General features: G+C 33.4%; 1 protein-coding gene across 7 annotated transcripts in view; it reads right to left on the reverse strand.

Annotated features, from left to right (window-relative positions):
• The window catches only part of LOC118074029 (LIM/homeobox protein Lhx2), a 180,270-nt gene that overhangs the window by 11,272 nt on the left and 152,089 nt on the right, over window positions 1-16,909 (reverse strand). For all 7 annotated transcript variants that reach the window (XM_035094910.1, XM_035094908.1, XM_035094912.1 and 4 more), the window contains one exon: window positions 13,769-13,977. In XM_035094910.1, the coding sequence (XP_034950801.1) occupies window positions 13,769-13,977 (209 nt within the window). The remainder of the gene's footprint in view (window positions 1-13,768; window positions 13,978-16,909) is intronic.

Consider the following 16,909-nt stretch of genomic DNA (forward strand, 5'->3'; position numbering starts at 1 on the left):
AAATTATCGGCTCGATTATAATGTACTTATTTCAAGCCAACACAAACTTTCGCGACGCATCTCTATTATTGATCTGAATAATATTATACCGGCGTTGATAAGGTCACGCAGAAGGCTTCAATTCTAGTTGGCAAACTTTAATTTGCTACGTGATATTGTGTGACACCTTACGAAGTTTGAATGTGAACTGTTGCATCATTACATTGTATGAGTTTAGTTGAAATACCATTACGACATTTCGTAGTAATATTAATTACATTCATTTACATTCATTACTTTTTTAAATCAAATAATGAGAAAGAGAAAGAGAGAGAGAAAAAAGAGATTTTTAATTTACTTATCGCAATAATTTTTTTTAATTTCATTTTTCAGTTTAATTAAGAGAATTATTAATATATAGGAGTATTATGATTATGATTTGATACAAATACGAATGAAATAATACCAGGAACATGATATAATTAATATACAATTACTTACGTTTCATGAATGCATATAATATCATAAAATAGTATCTTAATTGCATTTGTCTATCATTTGTCGTATCTAGTAATTTATCTTTGTCCTTTTGTATTACTTAACCAGTATATATTCAATTTAATTAATCTGTTGTTTTAATCAAATTTCAAGCAAGTCAACAAAGAAAAAGAAAATTACCTTTTAAATTGGATATTTACTTAAATGTAATAATTTGAGTCAAATAAAGAAGTCTAATATCCAACCTAAATGATGCGAGACGAAGTAATAAACATGAAGAAGTGAGCATTTCAGTAATTCGCTTGGAATGAAACAAAGAGCTGTGTCAATCAACCTAAACGGATGTAATCCACGTCACGCGAGGACAAATTAAAAGTTAGTTGCTTTGCAATTTCATCAAACTCAGACTATAAGCAAGACGATACAAAGTATAAGTAGAAAAACAAACTGAGAGAGAAGTAGAGAAGGAAGTCGTAGGTCGTAGCAATTTTCTTGAGCGGTTCCAACTTCCTCCATTCATCCCCCTTTTAACCTTCTATATCGTCGCGTGTCTTTCGGTAAGTGAATTGTTTCTGGGATTCGCAGTGAATGTGTCGAGAAGTATACCTACCCACCACCATCTAGATACACCATATCACTGTTTCTCCAACTCCCAAGTTAAGCTTAGTATACATGAAACTGAAAATTGCCGCGTCCAATGGCCATGTTTGATTAGTTGGATGTGTATATAGTACATGGATTGACGTTATATACATACATTTATATACATGAACGGATTAAGGGAATGAGTATACATATATTGAATGAGGACAACTCACTCTGGCAAATGGAATGACCAGGATACCCGGAAACCAAAATTCTATTTGGAGAAAAGGAATACTGGCCTCTGATCTCTCGTTACTTTGTGCCAACTTGTGAAAACGAGACAGCATATTAGCTTAAGTGAGATTGGAATGTCTTATTTGATTAAATTTGTAAATCTTTTATAAATAAATACTTTTTTTCCATAACTAAATTAAATTCTCGCCATTACTTCATCTGGAATAATCTTTCATATTCCATAGGATTTCATTCTAACTGATGAGAAAGAGAAGAAAGAGAAACTGTTAATTGACAATTTAATTCAAAAGATTTTTTAAATAGAAATATTACAGAGTATTAAGATGAATGGTTGATTTATAACACTGATTTGATTGAATTTAATATTCAGAGATCGAATGAAGATCTGAAGGGGAAAAAAATGAGTCCTAATAGAAAGTTGGTAAATTAATTAAGTTAATGAAGAAAGTTAAAAAAGGTACTGTTGATGATCTCTCAAAAAGTTTATCGGAGGGTTAAATGGTGCATAAAAGGCAAAAAACATCGCTTTGAAGAATATCGAAGTAAATTGTTGCGAAGCATGGATACAGTATCCATCGCATAGCCAACAAACTTTCTAAACGATACGGTAATAACAATAATAACTTTTGTAACTCTCTGAGCGCAGTGGGCCGTAGTATACTAGAGCTTGGTTAGAAAATACGGAAAGAGAAGAAGTCTTTCTCGCGCGTAAATTAAACGTCCAACTTGTATTTATATGATAATAAGCAGGTTTAAATATACTCGGTGTACGTAAACTTGCTACTTAAATACTAGTCGATTACTGGAACCGTTGGCTCATGCGTTCTAGATGGCCTATAAGCTACTGGAAATCCTCTCTTTATCCATCTACACGCTTCACGTGTATTAATAATATCTATTATCCAACGGTTCCAAGAAGATATTTACATATTTACAGAAGCCACAAACTTTCGCTAAGTTTCATTTAATTCTCCCTTTTATTCTTAGGCGATAAATGGGTGTTCTAGAATACCCAGTTGCAACTAGACTCTTTTCAGGTCTCCAGACTTCGTCTACTTTTGTCCAGTGCATTACTGAGCTAAATAGAATCTATATACGAACTTGTAAAAATTGTTTTACGAGTTATAAATACTTAGACACAACTTGTAGGAATTAGAGATTTTTTTTTGAATTTAAATATTTATTTATTTAAATGAAAAGAAGGGAATTAAATTTCCAGTTGGAAATAGAGAATATTTAAAAAAAAATGCCTGAAAAAAATTCAAAGTAGAGCAGAAGCCTAAAATAGCTTGAGCAGCAGCAAAAAATGAAATTTCAATAATAAAATTTTTGAACAATCTGTCTAAAATGTAGGTATTGTGGAATTTTAGGTATTTCTCTGATTTCTTTTCATCCCCCTAAATTTTCTGTGCGCGGAATATTTTATATATGAAGAAGTGCGAGGCACGGAGGGTGCAAAACGTCGCCCGAAGGACATATAGGGGTTGTGCAGTGAGAGAGAACGACCAGAATCACTGGTAAAGAACGAGAAGAGGAGAGGTGGTTGCTTATAATTTTAATGACGGCGTGTCCGTGCACAGATTATTAAGAATACGCGTTGCTAGAAACTTTTAACGAGGCGCTGCCTTGTACAGAGAGACCTGTGGATGTAGTGGGATATATAAACGACGCCAGGTGGTGAAGAAGAGGTGGCGGTAAAACCTCCCCTGGGGGTACAGAGATCTGGGTGCTACTCCTGAAAGAGTATTATGTATTTTATAATGATCTCACAACAAAATTGCAATTTGCAACAGTCGATGTTGCCCAACCTAAACTCAACTTATGTATATATATACACATTCGTCTGACTCCATGTTTATTCTTTGTTGTATTCAACTATTTTCAACTTTCTTCATTCCAAAATCTCATTTATTTAAATTAGTTTGTAACGTTAATTAAATTAAATAAAATATTGCTAAAGCTAAAAGATAAAAATACTCACGTTTATTCAAATGTCTACGCAATTTAAAATTATTTATGAAGAAAGCATTTTTCTAGATGAAGATATACTGAAGGTAAATTAATGAATTGTTGCCACTGCGTGTCATTAGTTTTCTAGAAAATTAGTTAGTCATAGCACGAACTGGTCTTTTCAATTTATCGATCCGTGCATAGTTTGCACGATCGTTCTCCAGTGACTTACGAACTGCTGGCTAGTTAGCTTGATTCCAAGAGTCTAGTAATTCTTGAATCAATAAAACACACGACACCTATATACCAACTAGGTCAGAGATTAAGTGATTCCATTTTTATTTTATTCACTTAAACCGTTGTGATGAATTGAATACAATATCGATTAAAATAAATCTTAGATAAAAAAAACATTCTTCCATGATTCACTTCTCTTCGAATTCATTACTAGATGAACATTCCTATATTACACCACACTGTCTTAATTCACCAAAAGCTCTACAACATTCTTCATCAACAACTCACAGTAACAACTAATAAATTTTTTACTTAATTAATCCAATTTCCAACTTTTAATTATGATAATGAAGACGACGTTTAAAATAATCCCACCCTTGCTTCATTTAAGCAAAAAAAAAAAATCATACAGTAAAAATAGAGAGACATATTTGTAGAAATTTGTCTAGATTTGAGGACACTAAGTTCTTTGAAAGCAGACGTGAAAGCATTTTGCTCGTTAAATTCGAATATGGAGAATGGGGGTAGTGCGGGAAAGAGGGTGAGAATGTATATGTTGCAATGTGCTTGGAGGTTCGTCAACGGTTGCCTGCGGCTCCTTCCCTTCGTAATAATCCTCGACCTTCGATAGTCGTCGTTCTATTCCTCCCACTTTACACTATCTCCCTCTTTCACTGTTTCGTCGCTGCAACCCCTAACCCCTAACTGAGCTAACGACCTTGCTTTATCTCTGCACCAGCCACAAGATATATAGGTAGAACTGATACGCGACAACGAGGGTCTACATGCTCCATAATGAATCTACGTCCACGTTCACTTAAATTGCATTGACACCTTGATTGTTTACTTTGCATTCATTTATCCTAGAGATTTTTTTTCACTTTATCAACAATCATCAGCATTTAAACGACTTTTATTCTTGAATAAAGACATATTTTGATAGTTTATTGATAGAAAAAAAAAACAAATAAATCATCTTGAAGGGCCAAATTGATATAAATATATTGGTTATTAATTAGAGAAAAAATTGATTAAAAGGTTAATGAATATTTCCAGACACTTTGTGATGTTGAATATAAATGGAAGAGAATTGTAAAAGGGTGAGCTTATCATTGGTATAACACACAGTCCATTATTACCACCACAAGACTTGTACATTGGTCATCGCAATGAATGTTTCAAAGATAACGCACGTTATGGGGATGTTCCTGATAGATAGGATGTTTGCATCGTTACTACCAAGGGATGCTTTTTATCACTTTAGAAAGAGACCCAATCATCTCTAATGGAAAAAAATTCGTGGAAAAGTTTTAAATAATAATTCCCATGTTAATAAGTTTGGATTAAATATAAAAAAGTTTAGGTTGAGAAAATGAGGATTGAATGTGAGAGTATAAAATAAAATAACAAAAAAAAACAGGTAGGTAGACAGGTCGTTGGAGAGATATTGCTTAATCTACATATAATTAACAGAAAGAAAATTTATTTAACCCTCAAGCCAAAATGCACGATCGTTATTTTTCTCTCAACTAATTTAAATACACTCACCCGTTGGATAAATTAAAATATCCAATTTCGTTGTAATTTCATGCTATTAAATGTGATTGGAAGTCATTCAGTAATGTATCGTCTGACATTTTCACTACCACTGCAACCCCAGCTCATTATAAAGATGAATTTTTATTGATTCTGCCTCTTAGTTTATTTTTATTATGATCATTATTATTATTATTATTAATAGAGTTTTCAATATTGCAGGAATTAAAATTTAAATGCCTGCTCAAGTAACAATCTTTTAATGAAGTGACTTGCATTTAGCAAGCAAATAACTAAACATTGTAGGATAATGTTTAAAGTCTATGGCTTTCGTACGCCGATGGCGTAATGCATCTCATCGAGGTATTAAATAATCGTCCAATCAACGTTCGGGGAACTCCAAAGTCTTTAGAGACCAATCTGCATGTTAAGAGGCTGTTAATACCTTTTCACCTAGCCGCCTGCTGCCCACAACAATTCTCCGTCTCTTTAGCTCTCGTTTATATACATTTATATCAACGTACCACGTACATATCAACACACATTAAGCTCACTTTTGATCGTCAATTTGATAACACTTTAAAGGAATATACTAACAGATTTCTTGGGGTTTCATTTTTTATTCAAGACAATGCTTAGAAAAAATATCTAATGTCAATATTTAATTTTTTTTTCTTTTAAAGTCTAAAAAAAAAATTCAAAAGATATTTAAACATTATTATTTCTAATTTTTCATCCTTTTTTTGTTGAATTGAAAATTTCTTTAACAGTTATTGAACATCAAAGAAGAATATATTGATTGAAACAATAGTCAATAATCTTTAACAATTAAAATTAGCAATAAAAAAAACAATTGCCTGTTGTTAAATCGTTAAAAGTAATTATAAAAGACATTTATTTGAACTCTTTAACGGTGTTTTTTTATAACTAAATTTAATTTCAATGTCTGGATTTCTTTAGATGAAAGTAAGTATTTTTAAAAGAAAGAATTATTCGACGAAAGCAATAATAATTAAATGGAGAAATATGAAACTAGACTGTGCTCTAGTTGTACAACACGATAATGAGTGAATAAAGCAATATAATTGCGATTTACTAGCAATATCGAGGTAGGATTTGAGAAATATACTTGCTATCCCCTCTCCACAATAAGAGTTCTCTCAAACCCCTTTCTCTGTACGTTGCGCCCGTCAATTCTACTCTCTTCGTTATACACAGGTACACAGATGCGTCTCGTTTTATCCCTGGTAATTGCTTATTAAATTCCTAGGGGTGGAAAGACCCCTATATCGTACTCTGTCTCTCTTTCTCTCAACGTCCCTCTGACGTCACTCTTACTATTCTCACGGCAAAACTCCCCTGGCAGGGTCAGAGGCACGCGCGATTCTACTTGGGGGTTGAACAGGAAGAGAAACAAGGAAGAGAGAGAAGAGGAGATTGTTATAGAAGACGGCTTTGCTTGTCTTGTCCGACAGAATTGTTTTCCTGTTACCATGAAAATATGCCGAGAGGGATCTTGCGCTTAATTGGATTATTAATTAGATTGTTAATGAGACAGATTCCAGGAGATGGAAGAGAAGTGAAAGGAAGGAAAGCTGTGGTAACGAGCCCAGAAATGTTATGAAACATCAACCACAGATTTTGGTTCGTGACTTAGCGCAAAATCTAATGTTAAGTATTCTATTTGCGTACTCATTCGATTAGGTAATAACGAGGAAAATCGTTAGGAAGAAAGTAATTAGAAAAAAGTTGTAACGAAAAACATTAATGGCTGATCTACAATCAAATAAAGAAACTTTTTCAATCTCTTTGTTGGTGTAGTTAACTTATTTCTTACATCGACGAGCTTTCGTTCACTATTTTGACGTTTTTTTAATTTATATACTGAAAGCTTAACGATCAAAATAATTTTTTCATTTCAATAAAAAAAAATCCTACATTTGGTTGATGAAAAAAAAAAAAATGCTTGAATGAAAAATTGTCGTTTATTAATCAAACTTCTGATTCAATTTTTTCTCCTTCACTATGATATTTTTCGTCAGAAGATTTAAGGAACAAATTACAAAAAATGTACGATCAATTTGTCAAAACAACGGGACACACGCCAATGTTGACTCATGGTAAGATTCAGACAGTTGAAACATAAAAATTGAAGTAGCGAACAAAACGAAAGGGCGTCAATCAAGACTCAAAGTCGATCTGAAAGTTTGTACAATTTAACCTTGATTTTCTGATTGTAAATTCTCTGAGTTATTGGACTGCTAAATTTTGGACTTTTCATCCAATTGACTAAATTGATTCCATTTTCAAGATGCTTATTATATCTTGTAACAAAAATATCAAAAGGAGAAATAAATAGGAGAGGTCTTGTTGGAAATTTTTGACTGAGAATATAATCACCTTCAATAACTTGTATGAAATTATTTCTCTATTGAATTAATCATCGAATTTAATTGAATACATACGATGTCTGATGCAATGTCGTTATTAGGTTTAAGAGGACACACCACAACCACAGCGAACACGACCATCATCCGATCTCAACGACAAATAATTCAAATAGCTATTTATTATGCTACGCGCAGCCACGAAATAGGATTATTATTACAGCCATACCCCTTATCACCTCCTGAGTACCTTCAACTGCTCTATATACGTCAGACCTGCTTTGCCGTTTGGAATTTTAAAAAGTATAATAATTCTCTCCCTTTGAAAAAATTTCTCTTACAAATGGAAACTGGATGCTCATTAAAAATCATTCAATTATTCATATATAAATTCAATTTTTTCTTTGATACGACTAATTATCAATAATAAAAATTATTTATTATTTACTCTTATTCACTATTTGTGACAAATTTTTTTAATTAAATTTTTTAATTAATTTACGCTATTTTGAGAAATAAAAAATATTTTTTTTTTTAAATTAACATTTTAAATTCGACATATGTATGATTAAAAAATATATTTTTGTCAAAATATTTTGGTGCGTTTAAACATCAAAGCCTAAAATTGATTTTGAAAGGCAAATCAAGTTATCAAAGAGGTTTACATGACAAGCAAAATTTAATACAATTCGCTTAAATAGAATTGTATGTGATTAAAATTGTGTTCAATCAACGATGAATGGAAAAAAAATATTAAGTCCTGAAAAATAACACAAATACTTAATTAATTGAACAATTATTCAACACTTGAGAGATATTTTATTTGTAATAATAATGTTTATGTTTGTTTGAGGATACATGGGGTTTATTTTCTTTTTTTTTAACAACGTTAAAGAGTAAAACTACAGTTTCATGAAAGTGTTTGAAAAAATATTAACACACGTCGATTTTTTTTTATGTGCACACGCAAGTTTTTTCATCTTCTAACTGACGCGCGGATTAAAATTCATGAAGTGCAACGAGCAACGAACGGTTTTGTGTAACTTCTGTATATATGTTAAAAAAAAAGGTGTAAATGAAAGAAGGTGATAGAGAATGTTGAAAATAAACAAAAAAAAAGAAAAAATAGAATAAACGAATGAGAACGAAGATGAATCAACAGTCAACGATATAGAGGTTGTGTGGAAGGGACTCGTTAAAAAAACATGACGATATTTTGTTTACGTTATATTTTCTAACTGATAGAGGATGATGATCAGAGCATTACTGCTGTTAACTATCAATAATGATGATTAAAAGATAAATTAAAGGAATAAAAATGAATTTTTTCGAAAATATTATATGAAAATTACTTGGATAAACAATAAAATTATTAGTATTTATTAATTATAGAAATATTTATTGAAAATAATTTTAATTTGTTTGAATGAATTTTATGGTCAGTTAAAAGCTTTAACTTTTTAATAAAATTCACATCAATACACTCGCTCACGCTTTTCTGAATGCACTTAACCGAGAAATTCATTCAATTTGCACATGAAAATTGCGGAAAAACATTAAATAATATCATGTGTATGCTTTCATATAAATCATTTTGTTTGATTAATTAAATAAATAGAGACAAAGTGAAGAAAATTCAAATAATTTAAAAATCTCTGTAGAACCTGAACTTAAGATGTAATAAAATAATTATTTATATCATCATAAATGAAAAAAATCAATTAAAAATAAAACTAACAGATAAATCGATTAATCAAATTTTCTTTCTATCCTTTCTGACTTCTTTTTTAATTTTTTATTTGAGTCACATGAGTCTTTGACGAATGTTGAGTGCCGATAAAGTTCTATTAGTATCTCACTCGTTTCTACACTGCTATCTTACTCTACTCGTGAGTATTTTTCAATTAGTGAAAAACAAAGGACGTCCCGGCAATAATTGCAACGGAGAGAAAACAAGAGGGGGTTGTAGAGTAATTGCCTAGCATCACTGGATGCTTTTCTGGTATAGTGTAGAGAAACCTATCGTATGTTGTCAATGTGATGGCTTTTTTTTACGGATTATCTGCTCTCGACGTACGTGCTGGGAGTTACGTTTCAGTACCCGATGCCTGGAGGTCTTCGTCAAAGAAGTAAGCTATGGGAAATTCGTTTGCAATGTACGTGACGCCGCCAATATATATTATTCAATGGACTCTTTGAATATATCGACACTTGGTTCTTTGATGATTAAAAATAAAAAGCGTTCTTTTATTAAAAAATATATTCATTGAAAAATTATATCCACTAGATATCAAGATAATTAAAAAATATTCGTAACTAATAAACTTTAATTGATAAAAATGAACCAAAATAAAAAAGAAATACTTAAATGCTTTTGTATTTTTTTTTTTTTTAATCGTCCTTCCCATTTTTATGACACTGATGATAGTGAAGACAAACTACTTTCTGCCTGATACAGAAATTGTCGAGACACTAAGAGCATGTTCATATTACTCCCTCCCAGTCTATTTTAGCCTCAAAGACGCGGTACTGTCAACGCAAAAGAGACATAAACGCCTTCTAATATCCAGGGGATGACAAACGTGACATGCATCCTCCCTCTCTACCTTATTCATTCGCATAAAATACCTAAAGCTCAAAGCTCACATCAGAGCTTTCCACAAGACGTGGCTTCAGTGAACGTTAAACGAACGAAGAGACTTATGTTCGCTTTACTAAATTCCGAACACGCACGTTATTCATCAGGTTTGTATATAAACTTAAAAATATATATCTCTAATATTTATGTATTTTGATATTAATATTTCAACTATTTATTATGAATAAAATAAATTAATTTTTCAGACTGAAAATGACTTTAGTCATTAAAATCTTATCAGAAGTTAAACAGGTTCTGGTTTTTCAATTGGAATAGAATTTTTTTTAATCAGTTAAATGGTAATAAACGTAAGTAAAAATGATTGAAAAAAAATTTATTAGATAGTTGGAAGTAAAGCGGATTATTCTAATTTATAAATAACATAAGTTAATGCGATTAATTAAGTTTATAATTGTAAAGACGACACGGTATAGATTCGGCAAGAGACGACAAAAAGAAGAGGGTGGTGGAACCTCAGGAAAGAGGAAGAAGTGAAAGACTGGAAGAGGGAGGTAGCAATTAACTTCTCCTTGCGAGATTAGAGCGAGATATTACGAGATATCGAGCGACTTAATGGCAACACGCGAGAGACTTCAAAGGCGGTAATAAACTGCCTCTAATGAACCCCTTATCGCTAACGTTGCCACCCTCTTGTGCCACCTCCTCTTTCTCCTTTTACTCTTCTACACATTTATTTCTCTCGTCCACAAGTCCTAGACGATATCCTACGAAATCGAATCTACGACACTGAAAACTTTCAGTCATTTGATTTTCCTCATTTCTTTCCTTTTTTTTTTTTTTTATTTTATTTAACTTCACTCTACAACTGGTCTTTAACCAACTTTTTTTCCCACGTTCGTGACGAGTTATCTTTAACAGACGCTTGTCATGCAGTCGACGCTAATTTTCGTGTTGATAAGGAATTAGAGCAAATGAATGTATGTCATTAAAAATAGTTTAAATCATTTAAAGTCGAGGAAATTTTTTGAACAACTTATCAAGAGTCGTTAAAAAAAATTTTCAATTAAGTTTTATCACTGATATAATAATTACTATCAATAAAAATCAATGTTGATGGAATACTGAAGTAATATTTTTTCTTTATATTTTTTCAATGCCAAAGACATCAGACTAGATAAATCAAACGATAGTAAATTTCTTAATAAAATTTACGTCAGAATATTTATTATCGTTCCGACGGGTTCAAATGAAGCAAGTAAGTAAAGTTAGTATAAAGTAAAAGGTATAGCAAAGTGAATATCCTCGATCTTCATCTTCTCTTTATTTTCTTCGTCTGTGTCGTAGCTCGTCGCGTCAAGCCCAATCATGTTGATTCAACAAAGTACCTACCCACCTACCACGACCGAATAGCTGGAATTTGGTATTCGGCCAGAAGGGTGAGTGGCGTTGAGGGGGTGCGCAAGAGCGGAAAGGGGATGCTTGAAGTAGTCTGATTGCACATCTAGGCCAAACTGGGACCGCGTGACGTCGGACTGACGTGCTCCAGCGTAAAGCCACGCGATGATTGGCTCGTCTTCGTCGACCGCGTGGCGGCCAAACCAAGACCTCTTTGTCGTATTCAGACTCATCCTTATGATCCTCTCGCCCTCTTTTCCCTCTTACTCTAACACCAGCCAAATATTTTAGTCCTCTCTCTCATTCACATACGAATGTGCACGTCTTTCGTCCTCATTTCTCTTCCCTTATTCATCTCACTCTCTCAATCCAACGTCCGTGCAGCCAAAATGTGAGGAGAGAGAGAGGGCTGATTGGACGCATCTCGGTGATTGTGGCACCCACCCCTTGATTTACTCGTCCTCTTCTCTACTCCTCTGCTTCGTTCCTCAACCCTCCACTAGCAGTCAACCCCCAACAACGCCAGCTCCCGCTTGACTACCGCAGTACCACACACCCTTTCGTGCCTATCCCCTCCGCCTGGCATCACCCTACATGCCTGTAAATCGAGTTTACCCTCTTGCCGTAGCTCAGCCCTTCAATCAAACTGATTGAAACATTCCTTGAATCCAAAAGAAACGAGCCATCTCCCATCTACTCTTTCATACTGTCTCTCATTCTCCTTCTCTCACTTTTCGTCTCATCCACGTGTTACCTCTTTGCGTTTTCACTATTGCAAGCTTTGAAAACGTTTTCCATTCGCTTTCTTTCTCTCTTCTTTTTTGCTCAAGTATTTCACGGGCTTGTAGAATACTTTTCGTTTAAGCGGTTTATTTTCTAGGAGCTTTATGAGCACGCTTCCAATGATTGAATTGTTTGTTTTAGTCGTGCCATTATATAAAATAACGAAACTCACAAGAATTTTATCTATTCATTTATTTATTATTTATTAGTTAAATTATTTTAATTTTGTTGCTTTAATAAATATTCATGTTCAAATAAAATCAAGTGGAATTTACAATATGGAACAAGAATTTTTCAATTTACATCGACGTGAAAACTAAAAATTTCGTAATAATCTTTATGAAGTTTTTTTTGTTCAATTCAACGGAATTATTTTTATTATAACAGAAGTTTTCTTTTGTCACTTTAAATACGAGCAATTCATCAATGAATTTTTATTAAAAAAAAAAAAAGTTGGTAAATTTAAAATAATTAATAATACTCTCTCATTTTTGTTAATAAAAGAACTTTGATGAATTTACAATAGTTGAATAAATTTTTCCAATAGTAATCTCAAATCTATGTGAAACCACTGAAGATAGTCTAACACAAATTTGCCAGCTGATAGAAAATTCAAATCTCACATTCAGAATATTTAAATTCGTACGTTGTCGAGGGAAAAGAGTATAGCAAGAGTATTCGGTAGTAGATAACGTACCTACATATAGAGTGAAATAAGAAAATAAAATAGAAATGAAAAAGCTTATAAAAATACCAGATGATGGTCTTTGGAGATTTTCAACAGTAAAACTAAGAAGACAAGAGGCGGGACCCATATTATTTTCAGGAAAACGATACCCGTGGTCCGGTAATTGGCTCTTAGCGCGCTTTTGTCTGCGAACTCGTCCACACACCAACTGAGTTATAAGAGAATGAGAGAGACAACATCCAGGAGCAAGACAAACTCTAAGTATCCAACGGTTCAACGAAAGAACGAAGGAATGGTTGGACGAGCCACGTCGATCTATTCCGGGCGGACGGGTCCACCTAAGTCGGCGTCTGTTTCTCATTAAATTGTACTCTGACCTCGAATCCTCTAAATTTGGAACGGTCCCCAACGATTACCTAGCATTATCTCGTGAATTTATATCAACTCGTCCAACAGCTCCTCGATCAATTTTTTTTTTTATTAAAATTACCAGCCAATTCAACATCTTTTTGATTGATGCCACCAAGCTGCCAAGCTTCAATTTATTTCGATTGTAAAACTATAATTTTTTTGTTTAATTTAAAATCTTTAAAACCATTGTGAATCAAAGGTACAAAAATAAGTCTATAAGAATTTTTTTAAGCATTAAATTGGCTCACATTGAGCTTAACATTCTACTTAGGATTTCTGATTGATATTACAGGCACTTGGGGATGAATAAAGTGTATTCAAGTGGGGATTAATGCAAATTGAAGGGCGCAAGTATTGGCACAATGATCGGGTTTCAGTCAAGTGCCTTACGTCAAAGTTAATCCGGAAATCAATTGATGATTATGTAAAGATGTATGGGGTTTGTAATAAAATATAGATGCTTACCTCGTGTAGTCATGCTTGCAGAGGATCAATCCATGTTTAGTGAAGCACGATGTGCCCATGTCCGCAAGGGGTGACTGGCAATAATGACACTTGAGACAACTGTTGTGCCAATAACGATCCAAAGCGTGCAACAGAAATCTTTCTACTATCCTACCACCGCAGCCCGCACAAGTTTGGATACTCGTTGATCCTGGCGGTCCGCCTTCTTGCTGCAATATCACAAACACTAATTAACTTTCTGTACTTATTAAACCTTGTATTAAATTTATTAATTAATTTTCTCATCAAGATAAATGTAGATTAAAAAATTCATTATTTATTTTTAACACTGCTGAGAGATATTATTTTATGTTTTATGATATTCAAAGAAAGAGAAGAAGTTTAAGGTATCATATAACTTTATCATGTCCATTATATGTCCATTAATTCCAAAATTATTGATCAAAATTAATTAAATCATTTTTTTTCTCTCTCTCTCTCTCTTTCGTTTTCATTCAACGCATTTATATAAGAAAATAAACGGTATATTTTTGAGAGCTACTCGACCGAAATCACGCACCCGTGTCCCTTACGCAAAAGTCAATCTCCTCTGAACCACTCGTTTGAGACGGTCACGCATAGGAAACAGGAAAAGGGCTTTACTTTATTATATCAAACTTTCGTGGGTTTTCAAACGGTATGTGAATGGTTTTTTTACACTTTTAATTATTTTTAAGGATGTTAAAAGATCTTTCAAAATTTTACGATCGTAGTAAAATTCTGAAAAACCGATGAAAAATTTTTATAAACACTTTTTATCACAATTTCACTAACATTATCAGGAAATTGAACAGAAAAATGTCAATGGAAAAATATTTTTCAGTTATTCTTGTGAAAACTTCAACTGTTGATTGCCCACGAAGTTATTAAATAGAAGAAAGTGAATATTTAAATCGGTTGAGTAGTTTTCTTAAGAGACAAATTTATTGAATTTCGATCCAATTTTTGTTGATGATGAAACGACGATTTTTTTTCTCACTAATAATTAAGTGAATTAATGAACTTTTTGTGAGTTTTATTAAAGGTTTCACTAGAGAATTCTTCAAAGGAGATTTTAGTAAGCCATAAAATTTCGTGGAATATCAAGCAAATCCTCAAACGCGCGATGAGAATCCCAAAAACGGAACAACGATCATTGTTGGAGATCTTGAAATCCAAGGATGTCCTTGCGGTTCGCGCTCATCGCGTTGGGAATTCATTTCAATGTCGTAGTAAATATCCGCGACCCCTCTCCTAGCCAACAATCCCACCACCACCTTTCTTATTATATATCCCCCTTTGCTTCTTCTCTTCCTTCTCTCGAATATCCTTTTTCTCTCGAGCAGTAGGACAAGTGCACGCTGCTGCTTACAATCTTGTCGCCGGGATAACACTTCATCTGGTTCATTCGCGCAGTGATGGCGCTGTAGTGATGTGAGTGAACCTCCATGGAGATTATCCAAATGGCTCCAAAGCGATTGAAAATATTCCTCTATCGGTGTATTCAAATTAAACGATCGGATAAATAATAATCCTTGTTAGTTTGATGTATTCACAACACTCTGAACAAAACAGTAGTAGTTTTACCACTCGCACATTATTTCAATAAACCTCTCGTCTAGCTTATGATGAACAAGCTTAGAATCACTCTTGCATAAAAAAAGAACTGGACATTAAAAATGAAACCGGAATAAAACGTAGGCGAAGCTACGAGCAACTGACTCACGTTGATCGTACTCACACGCAACAACACACAACTGGTTACTCAGAGACAAGCTACCACGGGTAGGGGAGTAGAGAGTGAGCGTGTGGCAGAAGCGAAAGAACACGAACAAGCCCCGACCGAAGTCAGGACCCAACTGACTGGACGGGGTCTGGCGGATGGCTTTGGGACCTGAATGCCTTGCGGGGTCCCTGGGTTCAGGTACTCCAGTGCGTTGTTCTTGCTCTCAACAGTGGTGGGGATGCGATGAAGAATAAAAAGGCGAGCCTAGAAAGGACCTAACTAACGTTCAAAAAGGGAAGGGTCCGATACGGGTAGTGGGGAATATTCTCTCCCTGTTCTTTCTTTGCTTTTATTGCTGATTTCTTTCTCTCTTTTTCTCTCTCTTTATTTCTTCTCTTCACTCCTCTCCCCATTCAATTATATTTCTCCATGGTAAATGCCCATATTGTTACGTTTGTCAATGGCGAGCTAAGTGAGGGTCACGTCTCTGGATAATACCCATGGAATTTCTACTCGAGAGCTCCATACCCCTCATGATGGTCATCATTCTCACTATCCTTGCGATTTTTCCTTCATTTCTTCTTTTATTAACTCTCCCATGTGTCATAGAGATGTCAAACTTGCCTTTATTCGATTTAGAATAAACTCGTAATTTACTCCAAGTTTTTTTTTGAATGTATCGATTATAGAAATGAAGTAGAGAAGTTCTTCTTAGATACCTTTGGAATATTCTTCAACTGCTAATATTGTAGAGTTTGGTACTTTTCCATAGCTTTCTTTCACTTCCAGAGAGCTCTAGAGATACATAGTTGTAGAAAGTATAGGCCAACTTGTTCTTAAACGATGATGCAAGAATCTCAGAAACGTACCTCTCGATATTCTTCAGCTCCGATTGTTTCACACGATCGTATCTACCTAAATCCAAGCTCATGTGTCACTGCTATGTTTCACAATATTTGTATTCTAGACCAGGACATTCCCATAAGGCTACTCATCATTTTAATCATCATCAGGTCAAGAACCTGAATAAATTTATGGTCATCATGCATAACTAAAGTAATCCTTAATTTGATTTTGTAAAGAATATATACTACATGATGATGAGTTAAACATTACAATGTCATTTTTCTTAGAAATGACAAGCTTTATTTTAAAATTTATCTCGTATGCTCTCTAGAGATATAAATCTTGTTCTTCTTGTCACTTTAAAAACCTACAAATGTAGGTATTTTAGTAAAATATGCTAATTGAACATCAAACATTTAATTATTGTAACTAAGATTAATGACTGATTTAGAAAACTTCTTGATTCCAATACAAAATAGTTTTTTTCCTTTATAATGCCTCTAATTTTCTTCTATTTATATTCTAAATTTCTAGGAAAATTATTTGTTTCA

Source organism: Chelonus insularis, unplaced genomic scaffold (assembly GCF_013357705.1).
Source record: "Chelonus insularis isolate UGA/USDA-ARS -01 unplaced genomic scaffold, ASM1335770v1 scaffold_714_pilon, whole genome shotgun sequence".
Lineage (NCBI taxonomy): Eukaryota > Metazoa > Arthropoda > Insecta > Hymenoptera > Braconidae > Chelonus > Chelonus insularis.